We start from the raw sequence: 23,648 nt of genomic DNA, 5'->3' as shown, positions 1-23,648 counted from the left end.
AGCATGTGCGTCTGGCCAGGAAGGGGGTGCTTTCTCAAACGGAGTCCACCCTTACCAGATTCTTGTGGGTCATCAGTGGAGACGGTTTGCATTTAACCCTATCTGCCACATCGTTGGAGCTATCCACAAAGAACATCTTGGCTGTACAGAGCGAGACTATGATTCTCCTGTATTCCTCCCTGAAGTTTTGGTTCAACAGCCCGTATATAATGGCATTGAGGCAGCTGTTGAAATACGCCATGTAGTAACTGGCCACAAACAGCCACTCCGGGATCCTGGGCACCATGCTGGCTGGGTCGGAGGCCACGGCCAGACCAATGAAGTTCAGAGGAGCCCAGCAAACAGCAAAGAGCACAAACACCACAAACATGGTGATGAAGTTCCTCAGGTCCTGTGGTTTCAGCCTGGGCTTGTGGTCAGGCTTCACCCTGCGTCGGACCTGGAGAACCAGGATCCATATTCTCAGGTAGCAGAAGGTGACAATGACCATGGGGATGAGGAAGTGGAAAACCACCAGGGCAACGGTGTAGGCAGAGCTGACGGGCTGCGCGAAGGTGCAGGAGTAGATCCTGGGGTCGTACTGGAGGGTCCCAGCGTGGAGGTTGGGCAGGACAGCCGCGAGCGTCAGGAGCCAGATGAGGAGCACGTAGCAGAGGGAGTTCTTGCTGCTGTACAGTTTGTCGTAGCGGAGGCTGTGGCAGATGTAGCAGTAGCGGTTGATGGCAATGCCGGTGATGTTGAAGATGGAGCCGATGACGCTCAGGCCCATCAGGAACCCACTGACTTGGCAGTGCAGGTGCCCCAGGTTCCACCCGTTGTTAAATATCGAGGTCAGCACCAACGGGTATGGATAAACGGCCACCACCAGGTCTGCCACTGCTAAGCTCACCACGAAGATGTTTCCTGAAAGAGAAACATTTAGGAAACACCCATCAACGATAGACTGGATAAAGAAAATGTGGCACATATACACCATGGAATACTAGGCAGCCATAAAAAACGACGAGTTCGTGTCCTTCATAGGGACATGGATGAATCTGGAAACCATCATTCTCAGCAAACTGACACAAGAACAGAAAACCAAACACTGCATGTTCTCACTCACAGGTGGGTGTTGAACAATTAGAACACGTGGACACAGGGAGGGGAGCATCACACACTGCGGTCAGTTGGGGGGAGCTAGTGGAGGGACAGCGGGGGTGGGGAGGGATAACGAGGGGAGAAATGCCAGATATAGGTGATGGGAGGATGAGGGCAGCAAACCACCTTCCATGTGTGTACCTATGCAACAATCCTGCATGATCTGCACATGTACCCCAGAACCTAAAGTACAATAAAAAATAAAAAGAAAAAAGAAAAAAAAAGAAAATGCAGTGAATACCAGTTCACACTGGGTTTTCTGTTACAATTGTTAAACAAGAAGCCGCTCCTGCAACTCTGATGACCTGATGCCACAGCGGCTACCGCCCTGCAGATGAAGTGGAGGCCATTCCAGCAGGAAGCCAGCCCACTGCCACCCATCATATCAAGTCCAAGGTTCACACATTCACACCTCCCCAGAACACGGCCTGTTCCATGCTCAAAACGGCTGTCTTTCAAAACGTTGGTTTCTCTTCTCTTAAATTAAAAGTCCTGAGATCAGAATACTTGCATTCCATCTGGTGTTCTGGAGCCTTCTACATCACCTGAGAAATCTCATATCACATTATTTCTCAAGCCAGCCACAATTTCCTTAAGTTCCAAGTCTTCACTCCCTCTCTAGTACTTCAGCAGCTCTCAATGGGCCTCTAGCTTCTGTTCATCCCACAGCACAGGAATTGAGAGAAAGAGGGCTCTGTTGTCAGCCGTCTGGATGAGAACGTGGCTTCATTCCTTACTGACTGTCCAACTGGGGCAAGTTACGTGACCTCACCAAGCTTCTGTTTCCTCTCCTAGACAATGGGATAATGAGCATCTTCCTCTCCAGGTAGTGCTGAGCATGAGATGTCATGATCTGTGACCAGTACCATGGACAGTGTCTTAAACCATAGAAACGTTCAGGTTCTACGACTCCCTCACCTTGGACCAAAGGAGAATGCAGAAATTCTCTTTAGATTTTTATGAAGAACTTATGTTACAAAACTTAAACCCTAGTCTAATTGATACTTTTCTAAATTAATGTAACAACACATATTTAATTATAGAAAAAATAACTCTAGTCACTTTTTTTTTTTTTTTTTGAGACAGTCTCGCTCTGTCACCCAGGCTGGAGTGCAGTGCTGTGATGTTGGCTCACTCCAGCCTCCGCCTCCAGGGCTCAAGCGATCCTCCCTCCTCAGCCTCCCAAGTAGCTGGGACCACAGGTGCACGCCACCACACCTAGCTGATTTTTGTATTTTCGTAGAGACGGGGTTTTGCCATTTTTCTCAGGCTCGTCTTGAATTCCTGGGCTCAAGCCATCCACCCACCTCAGTTTCCCAAAGTGCTAGAATTACAGCTGTGAGCCACTGCTCCCAGGTACATTAGTCCAATTTTAAGAGATGTTCTGCAAAGATGGTTTTTTCTTTTGAGGCTCTTCAGCCTTTGTTTCTTACTATTCCTTCTGCCTCCAATTGCTCCTCACAGCAACTTTCTAAATGCTGCCAGTTCTCCCAAGTCTATCTCAAATAGAAATGCCAGAAGCCTTTGCTCATTTGCTAACCTAGAGGTAAGAGCTTCCTCCTTTGAAAGCTCTTTATATACTGCTTTTTACTCAGATTAAATTATAATAAATTCAACTCAACTTACATATTAAATGCATATATTTGGGGCATGGGAAACAGGAATTGAGAGACAGGAAATGCCAACAATATTACACTAGAGTAAGCAGCAACACCAGAGTACACACAGAGCCAGAAGCAGTGAGGAAAGGGGTGCGCTAGACGGGGATGGAGGGAGCCCCAGGGGGAGGGACAGTAGCTTTCGCCCCCTGTCCTATTGACCTGCAAGCCAGGCTTCCCTGCGTCTTCAGACTGTGGACCTCCTGAGTACATTTCCTCATATTTGCATCCTAGACTGTACCCAATACAGTGACTTTTGCTCATACGCTTGGTGAGTTAATTAAACTGTCACCTCCCAACATGTGAAATGAAACAGTCCATAGCAGTCATGATGAAAGGAAGGTAACATTGTGCCATTTATTTAGGAATTTCAGATAAAGTATTATAAAAGCAAATTCTTTAAAAATTGGTTGTATTCATCCAAATCAAAGTTACGAAGGCAAATTTATTTTTCCCACAGATCACTTTCAATTAGCATCAAAACATTTAAATTCCTAAGAGGCATATTTTAATAAATTCTCAGCTCAAAATGTTTAATGCTTTGAAAGTATCTATAATATGTGAAAATCTGTTTCAAGTTAAACTGTCATTGTAACAGCACATTTTTGCCCCCAGTGTCATGATGACAAAGTGGCCTAATAGAGATTTATTTTTAAAAGAGCTTAAAAATCAAATCACAAATGATGTCATAAATTTATTTCATGGCTCTAATACTCTGCTTCATTCATTTTATAGTAATTACATTGCATTACTGTTCAAGTAATTACATTAATTAAACCATTAGTTTAATTTTCTTTGAATTAGTCCCATTTTACAAATGCTTGGTGGAAATTAATGAAGCCACAGCCTCCACACAGAAGCAGCTGTCAGGTAGCTCACATAAAGCTTTAGCAGGTGCTTCTGTGTGCACGGTGTGTGTGTGGTGTCCAGGGGAGAAGGGGAAAGGGAATTTCTTTTCTTCTTTTAGGAACTTCACCAGGTAAGAGTCATTAAATCATCTAATCATAATCATACACATTATAAGTTCATCTATTCCATCCTTAAATCTATCTAACTAGAGACATTTGGACAATCCACCCATTTTTACAGCTATCCAGAACTGTATGCAACAAGCTTAATAATGCATTCTGAAATGTAAAATAGTGTCTGTTAATGAGTAATGATTTCTTCTCTGTTGGATTTAGTTCCAGTCCTTAGTGTGGCAGAATCACAGAATCATATGATGTTAAGATTGAGAGATGTGTTAGTGACCTCCCTGGATAATTCCTACTTTTTAAAGGTGAGAAAACAAAAGTATAGAATTAAATTGGATGAAGTTGGATGACTACTTCGTGAAAGAGTCAAGATTATACCAGTGCTATTAGCTGGTTAGTTTCATTCGATGTTATTTCCCTGAGAAAGCTCCTGTATTCCTACGTCCACATGCGACTCAGAAATTGGGCCCTGTGGCTCAGTCCTGGCTTACGGCCACTCCAGGCATAATTCTAAAAAACATATTAGAACTAGAACATTATAAAGAGAAGATGAGGGAGGAAAACACCTAGAAGGCAGTATGCTGGCAACAAAATGAACAGCCATCAGCCTCATGGTGATTAAAGCACCAACTGTAAAATGCACAGTAAATATGTGTTCCCAGGAATAAAACTTTAAATTGGATGTTAAATATGGCATAGATATGAATAAAATAAGTTAATAGACAACTGAAACGTCGGCTTGCCTGGAGTGCCTTCCTCAGAACTCGCCCTGTGAGTCCCCTCTGGGAATGACCACAGCAATGCGGCACTGCTTTTCTGTTTATTGCAATTATGTCTCCACTTCTCCCCATCTCCCACAGCCCCAGCTCTCAGCTCGGTGAGGACGCTGCCTGTCCCAGACACCTTCTCCCTCCACTTGAACAGTACCTGGCTGAGGGTTAATAAATGTGCAGTGGATTTATATTGTGTCAACTTCACTAAGCTGAAAAGACTTCGTTTCTCAGCTCCGGGTTAGTGTTCACCACAAGAGGCAATCGTATGAGATGTTGAAGGCAGAAGGGCAGCAGCAGCTCCGTCTCTGTGCTCAGAACGTCTGTGTCAACTGCCAGATGCCACTGCAAGGCTGGCACTCTGGTCTCATCTGCTGCCCTGCAGGACGGTGGGTGGCGGCAGTGTGCCCACAGCTTCTCCAGCTCCTGCGCACCTCCTCCTGGCTTGGAGGAAGTGAAAGACCAATTCACAAGGTGACTTTTGACCATCCTCCAGTGCTCCAGTCCTTCCTCCCACGTTCTAGCTTCCCCTGCGTCTCCTCCTGACATGCGGCTTTCCTTCTCAACTCCGTGGACTCTAGACTGCAGCAGCAGACCCAGAAGCAACAGCCTCAAATACACTATTCAATCAGCTCACACAGCTGCTCTAGCGATTTTGCTTCTTGGATCGAGTGAACCCAGACAGATATAGAAGTTGGTTATGGAAGTGGACCAATGAGAACCTTCAGGAGGATTTCTCTGTGTTGGTTTTGGGTTACCTGCAGTTGATTCTATAATAGGATGAAATTTAAAGTATTAGAAACCCTATTTCCAGTAGTTAAGGGATGCTGGTAGTCACGGCCTGCAGGGGAAAGAGAATTCCTTAAGAGACACCTGTACCCACCTTCCAAGGTGAAAACGATGTCATTGCATCCTCTCCAACCACTGAGACAAAAAGCAAAATAATACCAACCATACGATGGGATGGAAGTACAAAACCAACTCATTTCCTGAGTGACTCAAAAAACCATCGGCGTTGACTGGAGCTCCGAATGCTGCTCAGCCACCTGATCCAATGGCTATGATCTAAATACGTCTCCCCTAAATGTACGTGTTGATACTTAATCACCAGTGTGACAGTATTGAGAGGTGGAGCCTTCAGGAAGTGATTAAGTCCTGAGGATGGAGCCCTCATAGGTAGAATCAGTGCCCAAAAGAGGTGCCAGGGAGCTGTTTTTCCCTCCACCATGTCAGAACTCAGCATTTATCTGCTCCAGAAGACACAGCAAGAAGGCACCATCCTGGAAGCAGACAGCAACTCTCACCAGACTCCAAATCGTCCAGTGCTTTCATCTTGGGCTTCCCAGCCTCCAGAACTGTGAGAAACACATTTCAGTTATTTACATCTTCCCAGTCTATATCGTTATAGCAGCAGGAACAGACTAAGACACCAATGGTGCTTGAATTGTTTATATGGTTGCCCCTTGGTATCAGCAGGGACTGGTTCCAGGCTCCCCACAGACACCCAAATCCATGGATGCTTATATCGGTTCGTTCTCACACTGCTGATAAAGACATACTCAAATCTCGGCAATTACAAAAGAAAGAGGTTTAATGGACTTACAGTTCCACCTGGCTGGGAAAGCCTCACAATTGTGGCAGAAGGCAAGGAGGAGCAACTCACGTCTTAGGTGGATGGCAGCAGGCAAAGAAAGCAAGAGCTTGTATAGGGAAGCTCCTCCTCATAGAACCATCGGATCTTGTGAGACTTACTCACTATCTAGAGAACAGCATGGGAAAGACCTGCCCCCATGGTTCAATTACCTCCCGCCAGGTCCCTCACAACACATGGGAATTCAAAATGAAATTTGAGTGGGGACACAGCCGAATGATATGCTCAAGTCCCACAGCTGGCCCTGCAGAACCTGTGAATATGTGAAGTTGGCCCTCTATATCTTTGAGTTGCACATTCCTCAAATATTGTATTTTCAATCCATGATTAGTTGAATCTACAGATGTGGAAGCCATGGATATGGAGGGGCCACTGCAGCAGATGGGAAGGCTGTAAGGAGGCATCAGCAGGCACATCCAGACGACTCATAACACAGACTCAGCAAATCTGTGCTGTCCTCTGCTGATAACGATTCCCCTTTTAAGAAACAATTTTTCACTTCCGACTTGGCCTTAGTAGAGTCTGAATGCTTGAACATGGACTACCAAGTGACCATGTGATCTGAAAGCTCTCTCAAGGACCAGGTGCTGTGTGACCTACCGAATCATAAAGTTCCCCATCACAGCATCAAACAGAAGCTGTACATCCAAGACCTGGCTTCAGCAGCTCCTGGAGGCACAGAGAAGACACATGAGCAAGTGGCTCAGAGGCCCACGGCCCACATTCCCACCACCCTGCCTCCATTCCCTCAGCATGCTCCTATGGCCTCATGGGGACGTGCCCCCAATCAGCTGAATAAGAAAGAAGAAACCTTCTTGCCCGGTTTCCATTTGGTTTTTCATGACCTACTGACACTACCTGAAATTGGATGGTTGCAACACTACAGACCCAATCCAATATGACCCTGAAAAAACAAGGATGGAGGAAGACCCTCCCAGGAAACAGAACTTCAAACTGGTTGTTCATTTTTCCTGGAAGAAGAGAGCGCCACAGGTTCAGATCTGCATTGATTAAGGGGCAGTGGCTAGATCAGGGGTCCCCAGCCTGATGGGGACAGTGGCTTAATGTTCAGCTGGATTCATGGGCAGTGGCTAGTGGTCAGCTTGATCAGGTTGGGGATGCCTGATCCAGCTGACCATTAGCCACAGACCAGGTCCGTGACCTGTCAGGAGCCAGGCTGCACAGCAGGAGGTGGGTGGCATGTGGGCATTACCACTTAATCTCCCCCTCCTGTCGGATCAGGTGGCATTACAGTCTCATAGGAGTGTGACCCTATGTGAACCCCACATGTGAGGGATCCAGGTTGTACCCTCCTTGTGAGAATCTAACTAGGGCCTGATGATTTGAGGTGGGACAGTTTCATCCTGAAACCATTCCCCCACCCTGTCCTGTGGAAAACTTGTCTTCCATGAAACCAGTCTTTGGTACCAAAAAGGTTGGGGACCACTGAGCTAGGTGGGCAAGGACTTGGAAGAAACATAATTAGAAAAATGGTTACGGGGCTCTGGAGAAGGCGTAGACACACAGACCTCTCTGTATCATCAAGACGATATTTGTGTCTTGATGATACAACCTGTGGATATCAGTTATCTGTCCTCGGCCACCAGTCCTTGACCAATGGGCTCACAAAGTTGTCACGGCAGCAAGGATAGAAGTTATTCATGAGCTCAGCAACGGACTACTCCTCATGAAAACTGATGCAGATATAGCCACTGCTGCACTGCTGTGTGTCCAGCCTGCCAAGAGTGAAGATCAACACCAACAGAGCACCATTCCCTGGGGAAATCAGCCAGATGCTGTTGGTAGCTGGATTACATACTACTTCCATCATCAAAAGAAGCAGTGGTTTGTTCTGACTGGAAGAGAAGCATACTCTGAATATGGATTTGCCTTTTATACCTTTACAAGTCCTTAAATCTTCCTAACATCCATAGACTTACAGGATGCCTTATCCATTATTATGGTATTCCTCATGGCATTGCTTCTAACTAAGGAATTCATCTGACTGCAAATGAAGTATAGTAATGGGGCCACGTCCTTGGAATTCACTGCACTTAACAGGTTTCCCATCTCAAAACAGCCGACCTGACAGATTGGTAGAATGGTTTTTGAAGGTTCAGTTTTGGCAGCAGGTGGGTGAGCCTAAGGTACAGACCCCTAACATGTGGTACCTGCTCTGAATCAGTGGTTAATGTAGAGTGTTCTTCATCCCATGGCCAGGATTCTTGGATCAGAAAATCAGGGGTGGAAACGGCAGCTCACCTTCTCAAATTACCCTGGTGATACCCTACCAAAATGTTTGCTTCCTTTCCCTGAAACTTCAGGTTTAGCAGAGCCCATCACCACAGCAAGCCTGGGCTCCAGGCTGCTTCTGCTCATCCTCTGTCTTCCATGGGTGTTGTCACAGATGCTGCTAATGCTTGGCCCAGGCTGCCTTCACCAGGCTGGCTCACTTCTCCCCAAAGTGTCTGTGAGTGCTGGGTGCCTGCGTTTGACAAGGACAGCACCCTTCCCCAGAGACTGCCTTCAGTGACCAAAGAGCCACTAATATAGGGGTAGAAACAACCAGTCCCTTCACCTCAAGCAATGGCAACTCTGCTGGATTTATGCCCAGAGGCCCCAACTTATGGATCAGGCCAAGTCTAGGTTTACCTGAGGTCCCATCCCTGCGTGACTCTTTACCCTGCCCTGGTCTGCTTTTCTCTCTTTTTAACAAGTTCCCCCGAGAGGGCTCCCAAAGCAACGCATGAGTACCAAGCCTCTGTCTCGAGTTCTGCTTCTAGCAAACCTAAAACAGACCTTCAGTTCTGTGATGAAACTGGGTGGTTTCCTAAAGAGCTCACTAGCTTCTTGATGGGAAAAGGAAGCTATTTACGTTCATGCCTTCCAGAAACAAGCCAACCGTGCTGGGTAGGAGTCACAGGCTGTAGCTGCTTCCTGGCACTGCTCTTCTGTGCTTCCATCCTCACTACGTGTGCATCTACTTCCAATATCAAGGCAATGTGAAACCACACACACGTGCCCAGCAGCTTGTCCCCTTCTGAGACTAAGGTCCTCACTGTGGACATGAACCTTTGCACTCTCATGGTGAGCACAGAGCCTGGTGCGTAACAGGTGCTTGGAAATCGTTTCCTGAATGAATTCATGCACCCTTGGCCTCTGAACTACACCCTCAGAAAAGCAGAAATTACTTGCTCTTCTGCTCGTGTCCACTAAGATGCTGGTTTTCTCAGGAGGCCAATATTCACTCCTCCTTCAGCCTGGACTTTAACCACGTGGAAAGCAAGATCAGAGGCCCCCTGAATTCCTGTTCATGAAGACTAAATGAAATGGAGGGTGCCTGAACTGAAGCATCATTGGCCCCAAGACCAGTCTGGTTTAATAAAGAACTATTTACGGCCGGGCGTGGTGGCTCAAGCCTGTAATCCCAGCACTTTGGGACGCCAACGTGGGTGGATCACGAGGTCAAGAGATTGAGACCATCCTGGTTAATATGGTGAAACCCCGTCTCTACTAAAAATACAAAAAATTAGCTGGGCATAGTGGTGCGTGCCTGTAATCCCAGCTACTCAGGAGGCTGAGGCAGGAGAATTGCCTGAACCCAGGAGGCGGAGATTGCGGTGAGCCGAGATTGCGCCATTGCGCTCCAGCCTGGGTAACAAGAGCGAAACTCTGTCTCAAAAAAAGAAAAGAACTATTTACAAACTTGGTCTGTAGTTTTTAAAATTCCATGTGCATACATGTTAACTGTGTGACAAGGGAAAGCTGAGCACTGCAGGTGTGTAAGGAATATTCTCTGGTGGGACAAGGGAACGGGAAGGGCCTCCCTTCGAGGCATCAAAGCACACAGTCAGTGTTTTAGATTCTTCAATGTAAAAGGACTATCCCTTAGAAACTTGTCTTTTCAGATTACTAGAGGCAGTGTGCACCATGAGTTTAGAAACAAAACCCAGAGTCAAATCCTGGCCATGCCACCTGCTATGGTGACCTCGGGTAAGTCACAGCTCCTCACAGCTGCAGTCACTTAATATGGAATAAACCAAGCTGCTTAGGGCCGTGGTGAGGATTTGAGAGCATGTGGCCCGTCTTCCCACTCCCTCGTGTCTTATGTATATTTCCTTGTGATGGAAACCACACGTGTGGCTTCACAGAACGTTCCTCCCTGGCACGACATCCTGGCTAGGCGGGATCCTCCCTGATCCCTGCAATAAACCAGGGGTCTCTCTCATCCCCCGCCTCTCCTGTCATCGGCCTCACTGCTCCCCTCCACCTTCCACACATGGCTCTCCACAGCCACACGTGACAACTCATCGCCCTGCAATATCCAGGCTTAACCAGCTCCACAGGATTCAGTGACATTCTCGGCGACCCCTTCTCCCAGCCTTTCACTCCTTAAACCTTCCAAACTATAATATGCTGTTCATGTGCCACATCGTCCACATGACACCCCACTGATGAGACACGCCATCCACATCACACCCCACTGATGAGACACGCCATCCACATGACACCCCACTGATGAGACACGCCATCCAAATCACACCCCACTGATGAGACATGTCATCCACATGACACCCCACTGATGAGACACACCGTCCACATCACACCCCACTGATGAGACATGCCGTCCACATACAACCCACTGATGAGACACGTCATCCACATCACACCCCACTGATGAGACACACCGTCCACATCACACCCCACTGATGAGACACGCAGTCCACATCACACCCCACTGATGAGACGTGCCGTCCAAATCACACCCCACTGATGAGACACGTCATCCACATCACACCCCACTGATGAGATGCACCGTCCACATCACACCCCACTGATGAGACACACCGTCCACATACAACCCACTGATGAGACACGCCGTCCACATCACACCCCACTGATGAGACACGCCGTCCACATCACACCCCACTGATGAGACACGCTGTCCACATCACACCCCACTGATGAGACACACCGTCCAAATCACACCCCACTGATGAGACACGCCGTCCACATCACACCCCACTGATGAGACACGCCGTCTACATCACACCCCACTGATGAGACACGCCGTCCAAATCACACCCCACTGATGAGACACGTCATCCACATCACACCCCACTGATGAGACACGCCGTCTACATCACACCCCACTGATGAGACACGCCGTCCACATACAACCCACTGATGAGATACGTCGTCCACATCACACCCCACTGATGAGACACACCATCCACATGACACCCTATTCATGGGACACACTGCCCACCATGCACCCTGTTCATACAACACACTATCCACCTCGCTCTCTGTTCATGTGACACACAATCAGCATCACACCCAGTTCATAAGACATGTCACACACCTCACACCCTGTTCACAGGACACACCGTCCCATCCTCCCAACACCCTGTTCAGGGGACACGCCATCCTCCCCACACCCTGTTCGCGGGACACGCAGTCCTCCCCACACCCTGTTCACGGGACACGCCGTCCTCCCCACACCCTGTTCACAAGACACGCTGTCTCCCCACTGCTGATTCATGGGACTCGCTGTCGTTTGAACACACTATTCCATCTGAGCACCTCGGGGCTCTCTTGCCTCCTGGAGTCCATGTGTCCTCCTGGCTCTTCCCTCTCTCTCCACCCCTCTATGTCTCCAGTTCCCCGTCCTGCTCTCTCAGTTGAGTGTTGACTATCTGCTGCTGTGGAGAAAGTTAATAGAATTGGCACTGCTTTATGTTGCTCACAGTATTATACCCTGTACACCTGACATTGTACACTGTATTGTGTAGGCACTGTATATACAAGAGACCAAGGACACTGAAGCAGCGTTAAGAAGTCATACACATCCCTGCTTCTTCAGTCTGGATTTCAGTCCGTGTTAAAGGTGAACGTCCTGCAAAGAATTCTGCTTATTTTCTAAGCGCGGTTACTACCTTCTGAGAAGGGTGGTTTAATGAGGCATTTGTAACATGTCAAACAACCACAGTACAGCCTGACTGGTTCCACCTTCACCCTTAAACTGAGGACGAATTACTCATGCTTATATTTATTCATCTTGGAGAATTTAGGATGAAATTTCAATAAAAACAAAAACATAATGCTTGAGCCACATTAACAGGCAATCAAAAAAAACTACATGAAATCTCTTTAGGGTAGGAGTCTTTTTTCCCTAGGCACTTTTCTGAACCTTGAAGGACTCAGTGAAAACCCCATCTTAAATAAACAGATTAACTGCACTAAACAATAATGCTAAATTGCTAAATCCAAAAGAGTTTTATTAAAAATGGTACAATCATAATAGTACCCATTTATACATTAAAGTTAAATTAATGAGAGGAAAATAAGTTAACACTACAAAAGTATAAAATAATATTCTCATAAAAGTAATTTTTTTAAAAGTTAAAATATTAACTCTATTTTTATGTACTTACAGAGTATTTAAAGACCTACAGGTTGGGCGTGGTGGCTCACACCTATAATCCCAGCAGTTTGGGAGGCTGAGGTGGGTGGATCACCTGAGGTCTGGAGTTCAAGACCAGCCTGACCAACATAGAGAAGTCCCATCTCTACTAAAAGTACAAAATTAGCCAGGTGTGGTGGCATATGCCTGTAATCCCAGCTACTTGGGAGGCTGAGTCAGGAGAATTGCTTGAACCCAGGAGGTGCAGGTTGCAGTGAGACGAGATCACGCCATTGCACTCCAGCCTGGGCAACAGTGAAAAGTGTAGCTCAAAAAATTGCACTCTATCTTAAAAATAAAAATATAGTTACCCATCAGAACCATAACTCTACACTAAGAATACTAAATAACAAAAAGAATTCATTCCGCCTCTGGGAATGTTATATTTAAATCATAATGAACTTTAAGTATGCAGCAAGTCATTTAGTCCTTACAGTATTAGTATTGTCCCAAATTAACAAAGGAGAGAACTAAACAAATTAGGTCACGTGCCCTACACTTCACACCAACGGGATGACAGAGCCAGGGTTTTACTTCAGGCATCTGGTTCCAGAGGCCATGTGCTTCAGAGGGAACATATCCCAAAAAACATGATCCATAATAGCACTGATCTTGCATAGATAAGGAATGTTTCATCCATAAAGATACATATATATTATATATACATAAAACAATCTTTTTAAAAAACGTACTTGGTAAAAGACTATATGATACCTACACAGACATAACACAAATGAGAATAGTTGAAAGCACTCCAAACTCAGAGGGAACAATTAAAGGAGCTAAAAAGAAAAGTAACAAAAGGAAAAAATAGAATGAAAACTAACTGGCAAACAAAATCTTAAAAGTAAAAATTGCAATTTAAACCACGTCTTAAAATAAAAATGAATGAACCAGAATTTTCTCTTGAAACAGAATCGTGTCCTAAGCTCCTTACTCTATAGATGGACATAGGAGGCAACCAACAAGTATTTAAATAAAGAAGAAGGGAATGAACACGTGAAGGATGAAAGCACATTATCCCTTTGAAGACCATAGGTGTTTCATATTCCTAAACGTGTTCAGAAAATCAAAGAAGAAACACTAATTACTGATCATACATTTTTATAGTCCACCACTTAATGACTATGTGAGAAAACAAAAATGTAAGTTAGCAGGTTAGTTCTCCAGCAGGTGTTTCTTCAAAAGACATAATGCCAGTGTGTTGCTCTCATAGTTAGGCTGTGTCTCTATCACTGATCAGTTTCTTTGAAATTCCCTCACTGATTCTGTCTCAGTCTGCTGCTACTTCACGAGTGAACTAGTTTTCACACCTCCCTAGTTATTATGTTGTTCTCTCAACCTAAGATAACTTTAAAAAATTCTTATGATTGCTTTAAGCTCCAGCTACCATCTACCAACCAACTTTTGCATTTCTCTTGAAAAGGTTTTCTGCTATATAAATATGCTCCTATTTTCATACCTTTGTACTCCATGTCTTATCTTTGTTTGAAAATAAAAAGAACACAAATTTCTAAAGTGCCTTGATAGAAAGTAATCTCTTTGAAAGTAGGAGCCACGTTTGACCCAAGCTCAGCATAGGACCTTGGATTTTGACAAACCCTCAAAAATTTTCCAACCATGTACATTCTGCCTTATACAATAGGAATGCAGGAAGCATTTACCCAAATAAATATTCAATTCAATAAGCACCAGAACTACTCAGTATCAAAGCAAGTGAGCACACTTTTAAATCATAAGCTTAACAACTCAATTTCACCTCCATTAACCTGAATAATATTCAGCACCATGTAGATGCATCTCATTTTTTGTCTATTCTTCTGAGACTGATTCCTTCAATGTGATTGCCAAAAGTGTACAGCTCTGTAGAAAGACAAGTATTTGAGCACTTCATCCAGAAAAATCTGGAAGTTTATTTCTTATCTGTGGACTATTTAACACTAAACATCACTGAGATATCACATACAGCCCTCAGGTCTCTGGCCAACTTATTATTTGAGAGGGGCAGAAATGAGACTGCTGATTAAGGCACCGTCTTCATGAAGAACAGAGACGGCACCAATGAAACAGGCAGAGTTCTGTGCATGCATAATCACTTCTTTAACAACAATCCGCTAATTGCCTCTTTGGTACTAGAAAATTCTAAAGAAGTATGTGAATTTCCTTTTTAGAAAAAATGGTATTTCTGTCAGTGAGGCAACTTACAAATACTTAGGAAGAAAAGGAAAACTCAAGGCACCTTGTAAGTATGCTACCATTCACTTCAGCTATTCTAGTTATTCTTTTTTTTTTCTTTAATTGCATTTTAGGTTTTGGGGTACATGTGAAGAACATACAAGATTGTTGCATAGGTACACACGTGACAGTGTGATTTGCTGCCTTCCTCCCCTTCACCTGTATCTGGCATTTCTCCCCATGCTATCTCTCCCCAACTCCCCACCCCCCGTTATCCCTTCCCTATTTCCCCCCGACAGACCCCAGTGTGTGATGCTCCTCTCCCTGTGTCCATGTGTTCTCATTGTTCAACACCCACCTATGAGTGAGAACATGTGGTGTTTGATTTTCTGTTCTTGTGTCAGTTTGCTGAGAATGATGGTTTCCAGGTTCATCCATGTCCCTACAAAGGATGCAAACTCATCATTTTTGATAGCTGCATAGTATTCCATGGTGTATATGTGCCACATTTTCCCTGTCCAGTCTATCATCGTTGGGCATTAGGGTTGGTTCCAAGTCTTTGCTATTGTAAACAGTGCTTCAATGAACATTCGTGTGCATGTGTCCTTATAGTAGAATGATTTATAATCCTTTGGATATATACCCAGTAATGGGATTTCTGGGTCAAATGGAATTTCTTTTTCTAGGTCCTTGAGGAATCGCCACACTGTCTTCCACAATGGTTGAACTAATTTACACTCCCACCAACAGTGTAAAAGTGTTCCTGTTTCGCTACATCCTCTCCAACATCTGTTGTCTACAGATTTTTTAATGATTGCCATTCTAACTGGTATGCGATGGTATCTCAGTGCAGTTTTGATTTGCATTTCTCTAATGACCAGTGACAATGAGCATTTTTTCAACCCAAAATCTCCTGAAACTGATAAGCAACTTCAGTAAAGTCTCAGGATACAAAATCAATGTGCAAAAATCACAAGCATTCCTGTACACCAATAACAGACTTAAAGAGAGCCAAATCAAGAACGAACTGCCATTCACAATTGCTACAAAGAGAATAAAATACCTAGGAATACAACTAACAAGGAACATAAAGGACCTCTTCAAGGAGAACTACAAAGCACTGCTCAACGAAATAAGAGAGGACACAAACAGATGGAGAAACATTCCATGTTCATGGTTAGGAAGAATCAACATCATGAAAATGGCCATACTGCCCAAAGTATTTGACAGATTCAACGCTATCTCCATCAAGCTACCAATGACCTTCTTCACAGAACTGGAAAAAACCACCTTAAACTTCATATGGAACCAAAAGAGAGCCCGCATAGCCAAGTCAATTCTAAGCAAAAAGAACAAAGCAGGAGGCATCACACTACCGGACTTCAAACTATACAAGGCTATGGTAATCAAAACAGCATGGTGCTGGTTATTCTTTTTAAACGGTGCTAGTTAAGAAGGGGCAGAATGAGCTCCAAAGACTCTATGAAGATTTAAAGTGACTTCCAAGGCATGATACTTTTCAATGCAGATATTTTTAAAGCAAAGCCATCAAATGGCAGTAAATACTAATATCAGGAGGTTTAATCTAGGACTATTTTATCCTTGGTTAACTTCCAAAATTGCCAAGAGAAAAATTATGCTGAAAGCCAGCAAAAGTAAGCTCTATCTTATCTGTGATTAATTTAACACTGAAAATTCCTGCCAGAAACACTTTCTTATGAAATGAATAGCTGGAGGAACCAAAGATCAGACCCAAATTCAATCATGTGTTTGAGAGTCTGAAACTACTGTCATAAGGTTTACGGGGGATTCTGGGAATTACTTTGACACATTTGTAAAAACTTGGGGTTCCATAACAATGTACTATACAAACCAGGATAAAAAGTCATAGAAATCTGAACAACAGCTAAGCATACAAGGGGGAAAAAAAAAATCAATAAAATGTCTCTAAAAGTAAAAAATGGTCTTGAATCAATAATTTCAAATATTGTGGAAAGCTATGGGAGGGAAGCTGCAACAGTGCCAACAAGAAATCTCTCAGACTGGAGATGGCACGAAGCATGGACTTAGCTTATAATCATTTTCCACATCTCTACAGTACAAGTTACGTCGTAAGGTTTTGAATGGCAGCATGCTTGCCCAAGAAAACTACAGCAGCGTCTAGAGCTGATTCACTTAAAGTTAGAGAACAGCTGAATATTGAAATAATCAGCCTTTAAGTCTCAAGCTTACTTGCTGCAGAGAGATAATGGTTATTACAAAAGGGAAAACTCAGACAAGGAAGATTTTGTGTATTTTGCATAATGTCACAAATGGGAATTTGATTCTAAACCATTTCTGGCTGGTTTCACTTTCTTCCTGTTCACATTGTCTACTTGTTTGTTGTTTTTTTAAACACACACTTAAAAATATATGAACATTTAAAAAATAAAAATAACCTAAAAAGAACAAATCACCAGATGCATACTAGTAATAACATAATAATACTATTATTTATACCTCAAAATGATGGGTAGATGGGTAGGTAGGTGGGTAGATGGATGGCTAGATGGATGGTTGGATGGATGGGTGGATGGGTGGATCGGTGGATCGGTGGATGGGTGGATGGGTGGATGGGTGGATGGGTGAATAGATGGATGGGTAGATGGATGGATGGAGGAATGATGGGTAGGTGGATAGATGGATGGGTGGATGGATAGATGAAGAGGTGGATGAATGGGTGGGTGGATGAATGGGTGGGTAGGTGGGTAGGTAGGTGGACTGATGGGCAGAATCTAAGTTTATCCTTCTAGTATCCCTGTAAGATAAGTGTCGTCTTAAAACAGCCCTGGTACATTCAAGATTTGAACCAGATGTCTGAGTCCCAAAGTCCAAATTCGCTCCATACTCTGTGTATCCTCTGAGTGGTAATGCAGAATGGATAAATATAACATTCTATAGAGACCTGAATTTTGTGCAAGAGAGGCTTAGCACAGGCCCAGTGTCAGCCATCCAGCCAGAGGACCATTCTGGGAAACAATTTTTTTTTTAACATTTACTGATATTTAACCCTACTGTGCATGCAGATTAAATAATAATAAACTGCTTTTGACAGGTGTCTTTCTAAAATGTATTATACCTCTGTCTTCTGAAGTAGAACACACCACACACGATGACACCTCTCCTTGATGGATCAGGTGATAATTAATAAATATGTCAGTGCACTGTGCTGCTTTCAGGAGCAGTTAGTCGTGAGCAGGGTTATTTGCATCTTCACAATGTAAGCACAGAAGGTCGTGCTTGTTCTATTTTTCAAACCTGCTTTTAATGAGTCTATTTCAACCCACGCTGCTTGCTATTATGTGCCATTTCTTTAAATGTGTCAATCTTCCTCCTAATTTCCTGCTCATAATCTACAGGGACCTAGACACCAGCATCACAGTTTGGTGGCACTCTAAGTTAGAACAAATCCGCTGTAGGTGAGAGCCTGTCACTTTTGCTAATTTCCATTTATTGGCTGTATTCTACTTCTGTTAGATGGCCAGATAATTGAATTTTGAATAGACAAGATAGTATTGTATTCTTGCCTGATACTGTTTAAAATAAGTTTTATTTAAGTATAACGTACATATAGAAAAGTGCACGAATCATAGGTCTTTGCTGCAATGGCTTCCAACAAACAGAGCACACCCTTGTTAGGTGCACCCAGAAAACACCCCGACGTGGTACTACGTGTTTCGTCCTTTTCAAAGTGTTCCCATATGCGCCATTTCACTCAAGTCATTGCAACATTCTTGTGAGGCTAAACAGTTAGGTATCATCTGTAATTCGACATATGTGGAGAATGAAGTTTGGTATTTAGCTTCACTGATTTCTGGTATTTAGCTTCACTGATTTCTGAAATCTGAAGGTGCACAGCAAGGATCCAGTCCTAGCATTGCATTACAGGAATCGTCCACTGTGCTATCAAATTTACTCAGAAGATATGACATAGCAGATAAATTCTATCATCATATTTTGGACAAGAGCAGAGCGAATATTCTGTTGGCGCCACAGATACCAGTGGTTGTCTGCAGCCTGCATCAGCTGTGGCTGTCCAGTGTCACCAGCACACAAGTTGCTAGCCATTTTTCATTTCTTCCCTGGGAAGTCAAATGTCAACACATACCCCTGAGGGAAGGAAAGTGGCATAAATCACTGCAATTATACCGGCTTTCCAAAGAAAAGTGAGAGCTCAAAGCTTAGATGCCTTCGCATTCTCATTTCTTCCATTCTCTTCTTCCCATCATTTCATCCTTAAAGCCAACCAAATTAATTCAGCTGAAAAATCATCAAAACTTCTAACAAGCATACCGAAACTTATATTTGAATCAGCTATCCTTATCACTGTTCCAAATCAACATCCATTCTGAAATCCTCAAATGGCTGCAGCTGCACCTATAAACAAAAAGTCCCTATTACAAAAATGTGGAACTTCTAAAGCTGTGTGATTAGAGCTCACTAAGGGTCTTCCAGGCAGCTACAGGAATGAAGTATTTTACTGACTGTCCTCTTAAGGACATGCCTTAGCAAATAAAATACAAAGTGTGTGTAAGGAGCCCTTTTCTTAAGTTCTTCTTCAGAAAACACAAGAGAACTGTTCAGGCGTGAACAGTTTTCTTTTTTATTTTATTTTACTTCATTTTTTTGAGATGGAGTTTCACTCTTGTTGCCCAGGCTGCAGTGCATAGGCGCAATCTCAGCTCACTGCCACCTGTGCCTCCAGGTTCAAGCAATTCTCCTGCCTCAGTCTCCCAAGTAGTTGGGATTACAGGTGTGCACCACCACACCCACTAATTTTTTGTATTTTTAGTAGAGACTGGGTTTCTCCATGTTGGCCAGGCTGGTCTCGAACTCCTGACTCAGGTGATTCCCCTGCTTCAGCCTCCCAAAGTGCTGGGATTACAGTCATGAGCCATAGTGCCCGGCTGTGAACAGTTTTTAAATGAAAGGTTCTGCAGAATTCAAACTTCCCAAGTGCTGCAGGTGTTGCCAGCGAGGAAGTAGGATGAGCTCTGGAGACCAGCTCCGGGAACTGAACCCTGCTCACACTTCCAGTCCCTGTGAATAACGTGAAGCCTGTTTCTCCTCTGTGAGGTGAGTTAACAATGGCACCACACCACGAGGTGGGCCTGGGATTCAGTTATCCCAGTGCTCACACTCTGGTCCAAAGAAACCCGTTTTTATTGCTAGGAAGGAATGAGCCTCTTCTTGAAGGCAGAATTCCTCCAGTTTAAGTCAATCACCTACGAAGTGAGCTTATTCAATTTACTAACTCAAACTCAATTCATATCACTAGGTGCTTAATAACTAATTTTCAAACTGCAAACTGCAAAATCATTACAGGGGAAAAAGAAGGCAGGGGTGAGCCTCCCCAAAAAGAGCTAAACAAAATTAGAGCTTTTCTCAATTACCTGTTTAGAACAAAAATATTGATCTTGGCAGACATTTAAGTGCATGTTTTCTTTCCCATCCCTTCTCCCGAAGGTTCCTCCAAATAAAAGAATAGTTTCTTCAGAGAACTGAGCATCTAATCATCACCTAAACTGAACATCCGGTATCCTAAGAGCAAACTGTCCCCCGCTTCCCACCAGAACAAACCAGTTCAATTCATTGCTCAGAGGAAAAAGCAAGTTTAACTCAAGCACAGAATTATCGGTAGTTGCATATTCCGCATAAGGGCAGTCCCTCCTGTCACACAGAACAGGAGACAGTGCAAGTGCGACCTGCCTCCTCCGACACAGCAGCGTTCACAGTGTCCCCCGTTTACCCGGAGGAGCTGCGGTCTGCGGACACAGCCTGTTCAGGGGCCTCTTTCCACCGCAGGCTCGTGGCTGCAGACCACTCCGAGCAGCAAAACCGCAAGGGCTGCTCCATCATGTTGCCCGCTTCTGCGTTTCCACATTTCAACAAAGTTAGGAAAACTAAACCACGTGCCAGACCAAGCTGCGGATCCGTTCGAACGGTGCCGAGGCTGCTTGAGGAACTTTCCGCATCCTGGACCCGACGCGTCTCGATCTGGTAAACCCGAGACAGGACACCAGACCGGGGTGTCCCCGCAGGAAAGAGGGCCCGGCTCCGGCGGAGGGTCCCACCTCGTAGGGCCGCGACTCGGGGTCACGGAAAGGCACCTTAGCGGGCAGAGGAAGAGTCGTCTACAAGGAGAACGACTCCGAGTCCGCGGCGTTTCGGAACCGCCCGAGGCGTCCGGAGCGCGGGTCCAGGGGCGCGGCGCGGGCCCTACCTGCGTTCCTGAGCTTCTTGTTCCGATACACAGACAGGATGACCAGGAGGTTGCCCAGCACGTCCACCACGATGGTGAAGATGAGGACGCAGGCCAGCGCGGACGCCAGCCACGAGGGCTGCGGCCGCGCTGCGTCCCCGCCGGGCACCGGCCGCGAGGCGTTGGGCAGCGCGCTGCCGTTGCCCGGCATGGTCCCTGGACGCGTCTGGGCCGCGGGGCCACCGCCCGCCCTGCCACTGTTCAAGGCTCCGCCCGGCGCTCCCGACGCCCCATCCCGCGCGCTCCTCCACGCCGCGCCCCTGGACGCCCGGCGCCACGGCCAGAGAACACCTGGTGTCCGCAGTGAGCCCACCGGGACTCCCCGCCCGCGGCCCGAACCCCGCACCACGGGCCGACAGCGCCCCGCTGCGGGAAGCCCGGCCCAGCCGCCGCACCCCAGGGACGGTGACCCAGAGGCCTCTCCTCGCGGTGGGGGCACAGCGCGACCACGCGTTGCGTTTCTTCTCCGGGGTGGGACTTTTCACCCAGCAGGGCCAGCCTGCCTGGGCTCAAATCCGACATGGGATTGGGGCGAGTTCCCCAGTCACCGGGTGCCCCAGCTCCCTTATCTTCCTTATCTGCAAAATGGGAATAGCTACTACTTCACTCGTTAGCCTCATAATGAGTAAAACCTGAAAAGATCAAGGACTCTCTTCAGCTGTGTGTTGCACCGTTTAACATGGTGCTAGATGTTTCCGATAATGAAATGAGATTTCAAAGGAAAAATGTAAAAAGCAATAAATACTTGCAGCTGATAAAAATGTATGTACTTTCTTAAGTACCAGTTAAAATGAGAAAGAATGCGCCATCAGATGGACCTGATACCTGGCGGCAATGTAAAAGTGCCAGGGAACGGCTTAACCAGCTGTGTGCAGTGAGGAAGAAACTTCATGAAAATCATGAAAGGAAATGGAAATAAACGGAGAGACCTGCAGTGCTCCTAGATTCAAAGTTGAAATTGTCATTTTCCTCATATACTTTATGCCAGCCCAAGAAAAATATCCAATAACCTAAAGTTCCTCTGAAAGATTCCTTTGTAAAAGGAAAGTGTAGGAAAGGATCTGAATAAGATGAACAGGAGAGAAGTATGACCTACCAGTATCAAAATGTGCGTTAAAAATTATAATATGCAGGCCAGGCACGGTTGCTCATGCTTGTGATCCTAGCACACTGGAAGCCAAAGTGAGAGCATCTTTTGAGCTCAGAAGTTTGAGGTTCAATGAGCAGTGAGTGCGCCAGTGCACTCCAGCCTGGGTGACAGAGCAAAATCTTGTCGCAAAAAAAAAAAAAAAAAGGCATTTTGGGAGGCTGAGGCAGACGGATCAGGAGGTCAGGAGTTCAAGATCAGCCTGACCAACGTGATGAAACTCCCGTCTGTACTAAAAATACAAAAATTAGCTGGGCGTGGTGGTGTGTGCCTGTAATCAGCTACTCAGGAGGCTGAGGCAGGAGAATCAGTTGAACCCAGGAGGTGGAGGTTGCAGTGAGCCGAGAGTACGCCACTGCACTCCAGCCTGGGCAACAGAGCGAGACTCTGTCTCAAACAAACAAACTAAAACAGCACTGAGTTCATAAACAATTTGAAAAAGCGCATAAAATAAAGATTTTATAAAGTTAACACTTCAGTGGGGCTGGGATAGATCTTAAAAACAAAAATGCATTAAAGAAAATGTAGGTAAATATACAAATCACTTGAGGTGGAGAAGCACTCTCTAAGCATGAAAAAAAAAAAAAAAAAGATGGACAGGAAATAATCCTCACCATAGAAAGAGCAGGTAGCAGCTGCCATTGACAGCACCATTGACAACGCCTCTCACTTCCCATCTCTGGCATCCGGATTTTACATCTATGGTTTGTACAGTGTGTTAACAATTCCACAAAGCTTGACTTTGCTGCGACCATTTTATGGATGAGAGGTTAAGCAATGCACCAAAGTCACACAGCTCGTAATAAGTGGAGGAGAATTTGAACTCTGGTCTCTCTGACTGCCAAGCAAGGAACCTCATTACTAAGTGATAGTGTTTCTCAGCCGTGATAGATTTGACTACAGAAATGTTAAAAGTCCTATATTCCAAAAATACCACACAAGTGAAAGCTAGATAAATTGGGGAAATGGTTTGTGACATGTGTAAGAAACAAAGCATTAATGATCTTCATTATTGTCATGGTTTCAGTGTGTCCCCAGAACTGATGTGTGCAAAATTTGGTCCCCAGGGGAAGGTGGGGCCTTTAAGAGGTGATCAGGTCAAGAGGGTTATGCCACTCTGTCTGACTGGGTTAATTCTGCAGCATGAGTGAGTTCTTGCTCTCCTGGGGCTGGATTAGTTAATGTGAGGGTGGGTTTGTTAAAAAATTACCACTTAAGACTGGGCGACGGAGAGAGACCCTGCCTCAAAATAAAATAATCCGTCCCCAGGTATTGTGGTGTTCTTTAATAGCAATGGAAAACAGACTAAGACAATTATATAAAGTACTTTTACAAATAACCCAGGAAAAAAAAATAGAAATCTATT

General features: G+C 45.0%; 1 protein-coding gene across 1 annotated transcript; it reads right to left on the bottom strand.

Annotated features, from left to right (window-relative positions):
- On the bottom strand, positions 1 to 21,458 carry MTNR1A (melatonin receptor 1A). The gene is made up of 2 exons (XM_012452874.2): positions 21,097 to 21,458; positions 1 to 903 (listed from the first exon to the last, which is right to left on the bottom strand). Exons 1-2 carry the CDS (start codon positions 21,284 to 21,286, stop codon positions 35 to 37), a joined length of 1,059 nt encoding a protein of 352 aa, XP_012308297.1. The 5' UTR covers positions 21,287 to 21,458; the 3' UTR covers positions 1 to 34.
- Between the last annotated feature and the right edge of the window lie 2,190 nt (positions 21,459 to 23,648).

The sequence above is a fragment of the Aotus nancymaae genome, unplaced genomic scaffold (assembly GCF_030222135.1).
Source record: "Aotus nancymaae isolate 86718 unplaced genomic scaffold, 86718_ANA_hifiasm-v0.15.2.pri h1tg000006l, whole genome shotgun sequence".
Lineage (NCBI taxonomy): Eukaryota > Metazoa > Chordata > Mammalia > Primates > Aotidae > Aotus > Aotus nancymaae.
Note: the sequence above shows the minus strand (reverse complement) of the source record. Positions and strands in the feature narration are given on the sequence as shown.

Coding starts and splice junctions, on each gene's coding strand:
- MTNR1A (XM_012452874.2), bottom strand. CDS start 21,286: ATGCCGGGCAACGGCAGCGCGCTGCCCAACGCCTCGCGGCCGGTGCCC. Junction 904..21,096: donor CAAGAAGCTCAGGAACGCAG/GTAGGGCCCGCG, acceptor TTTCTCTTTCAG/GAAACATCTTCGTGGTGAGC.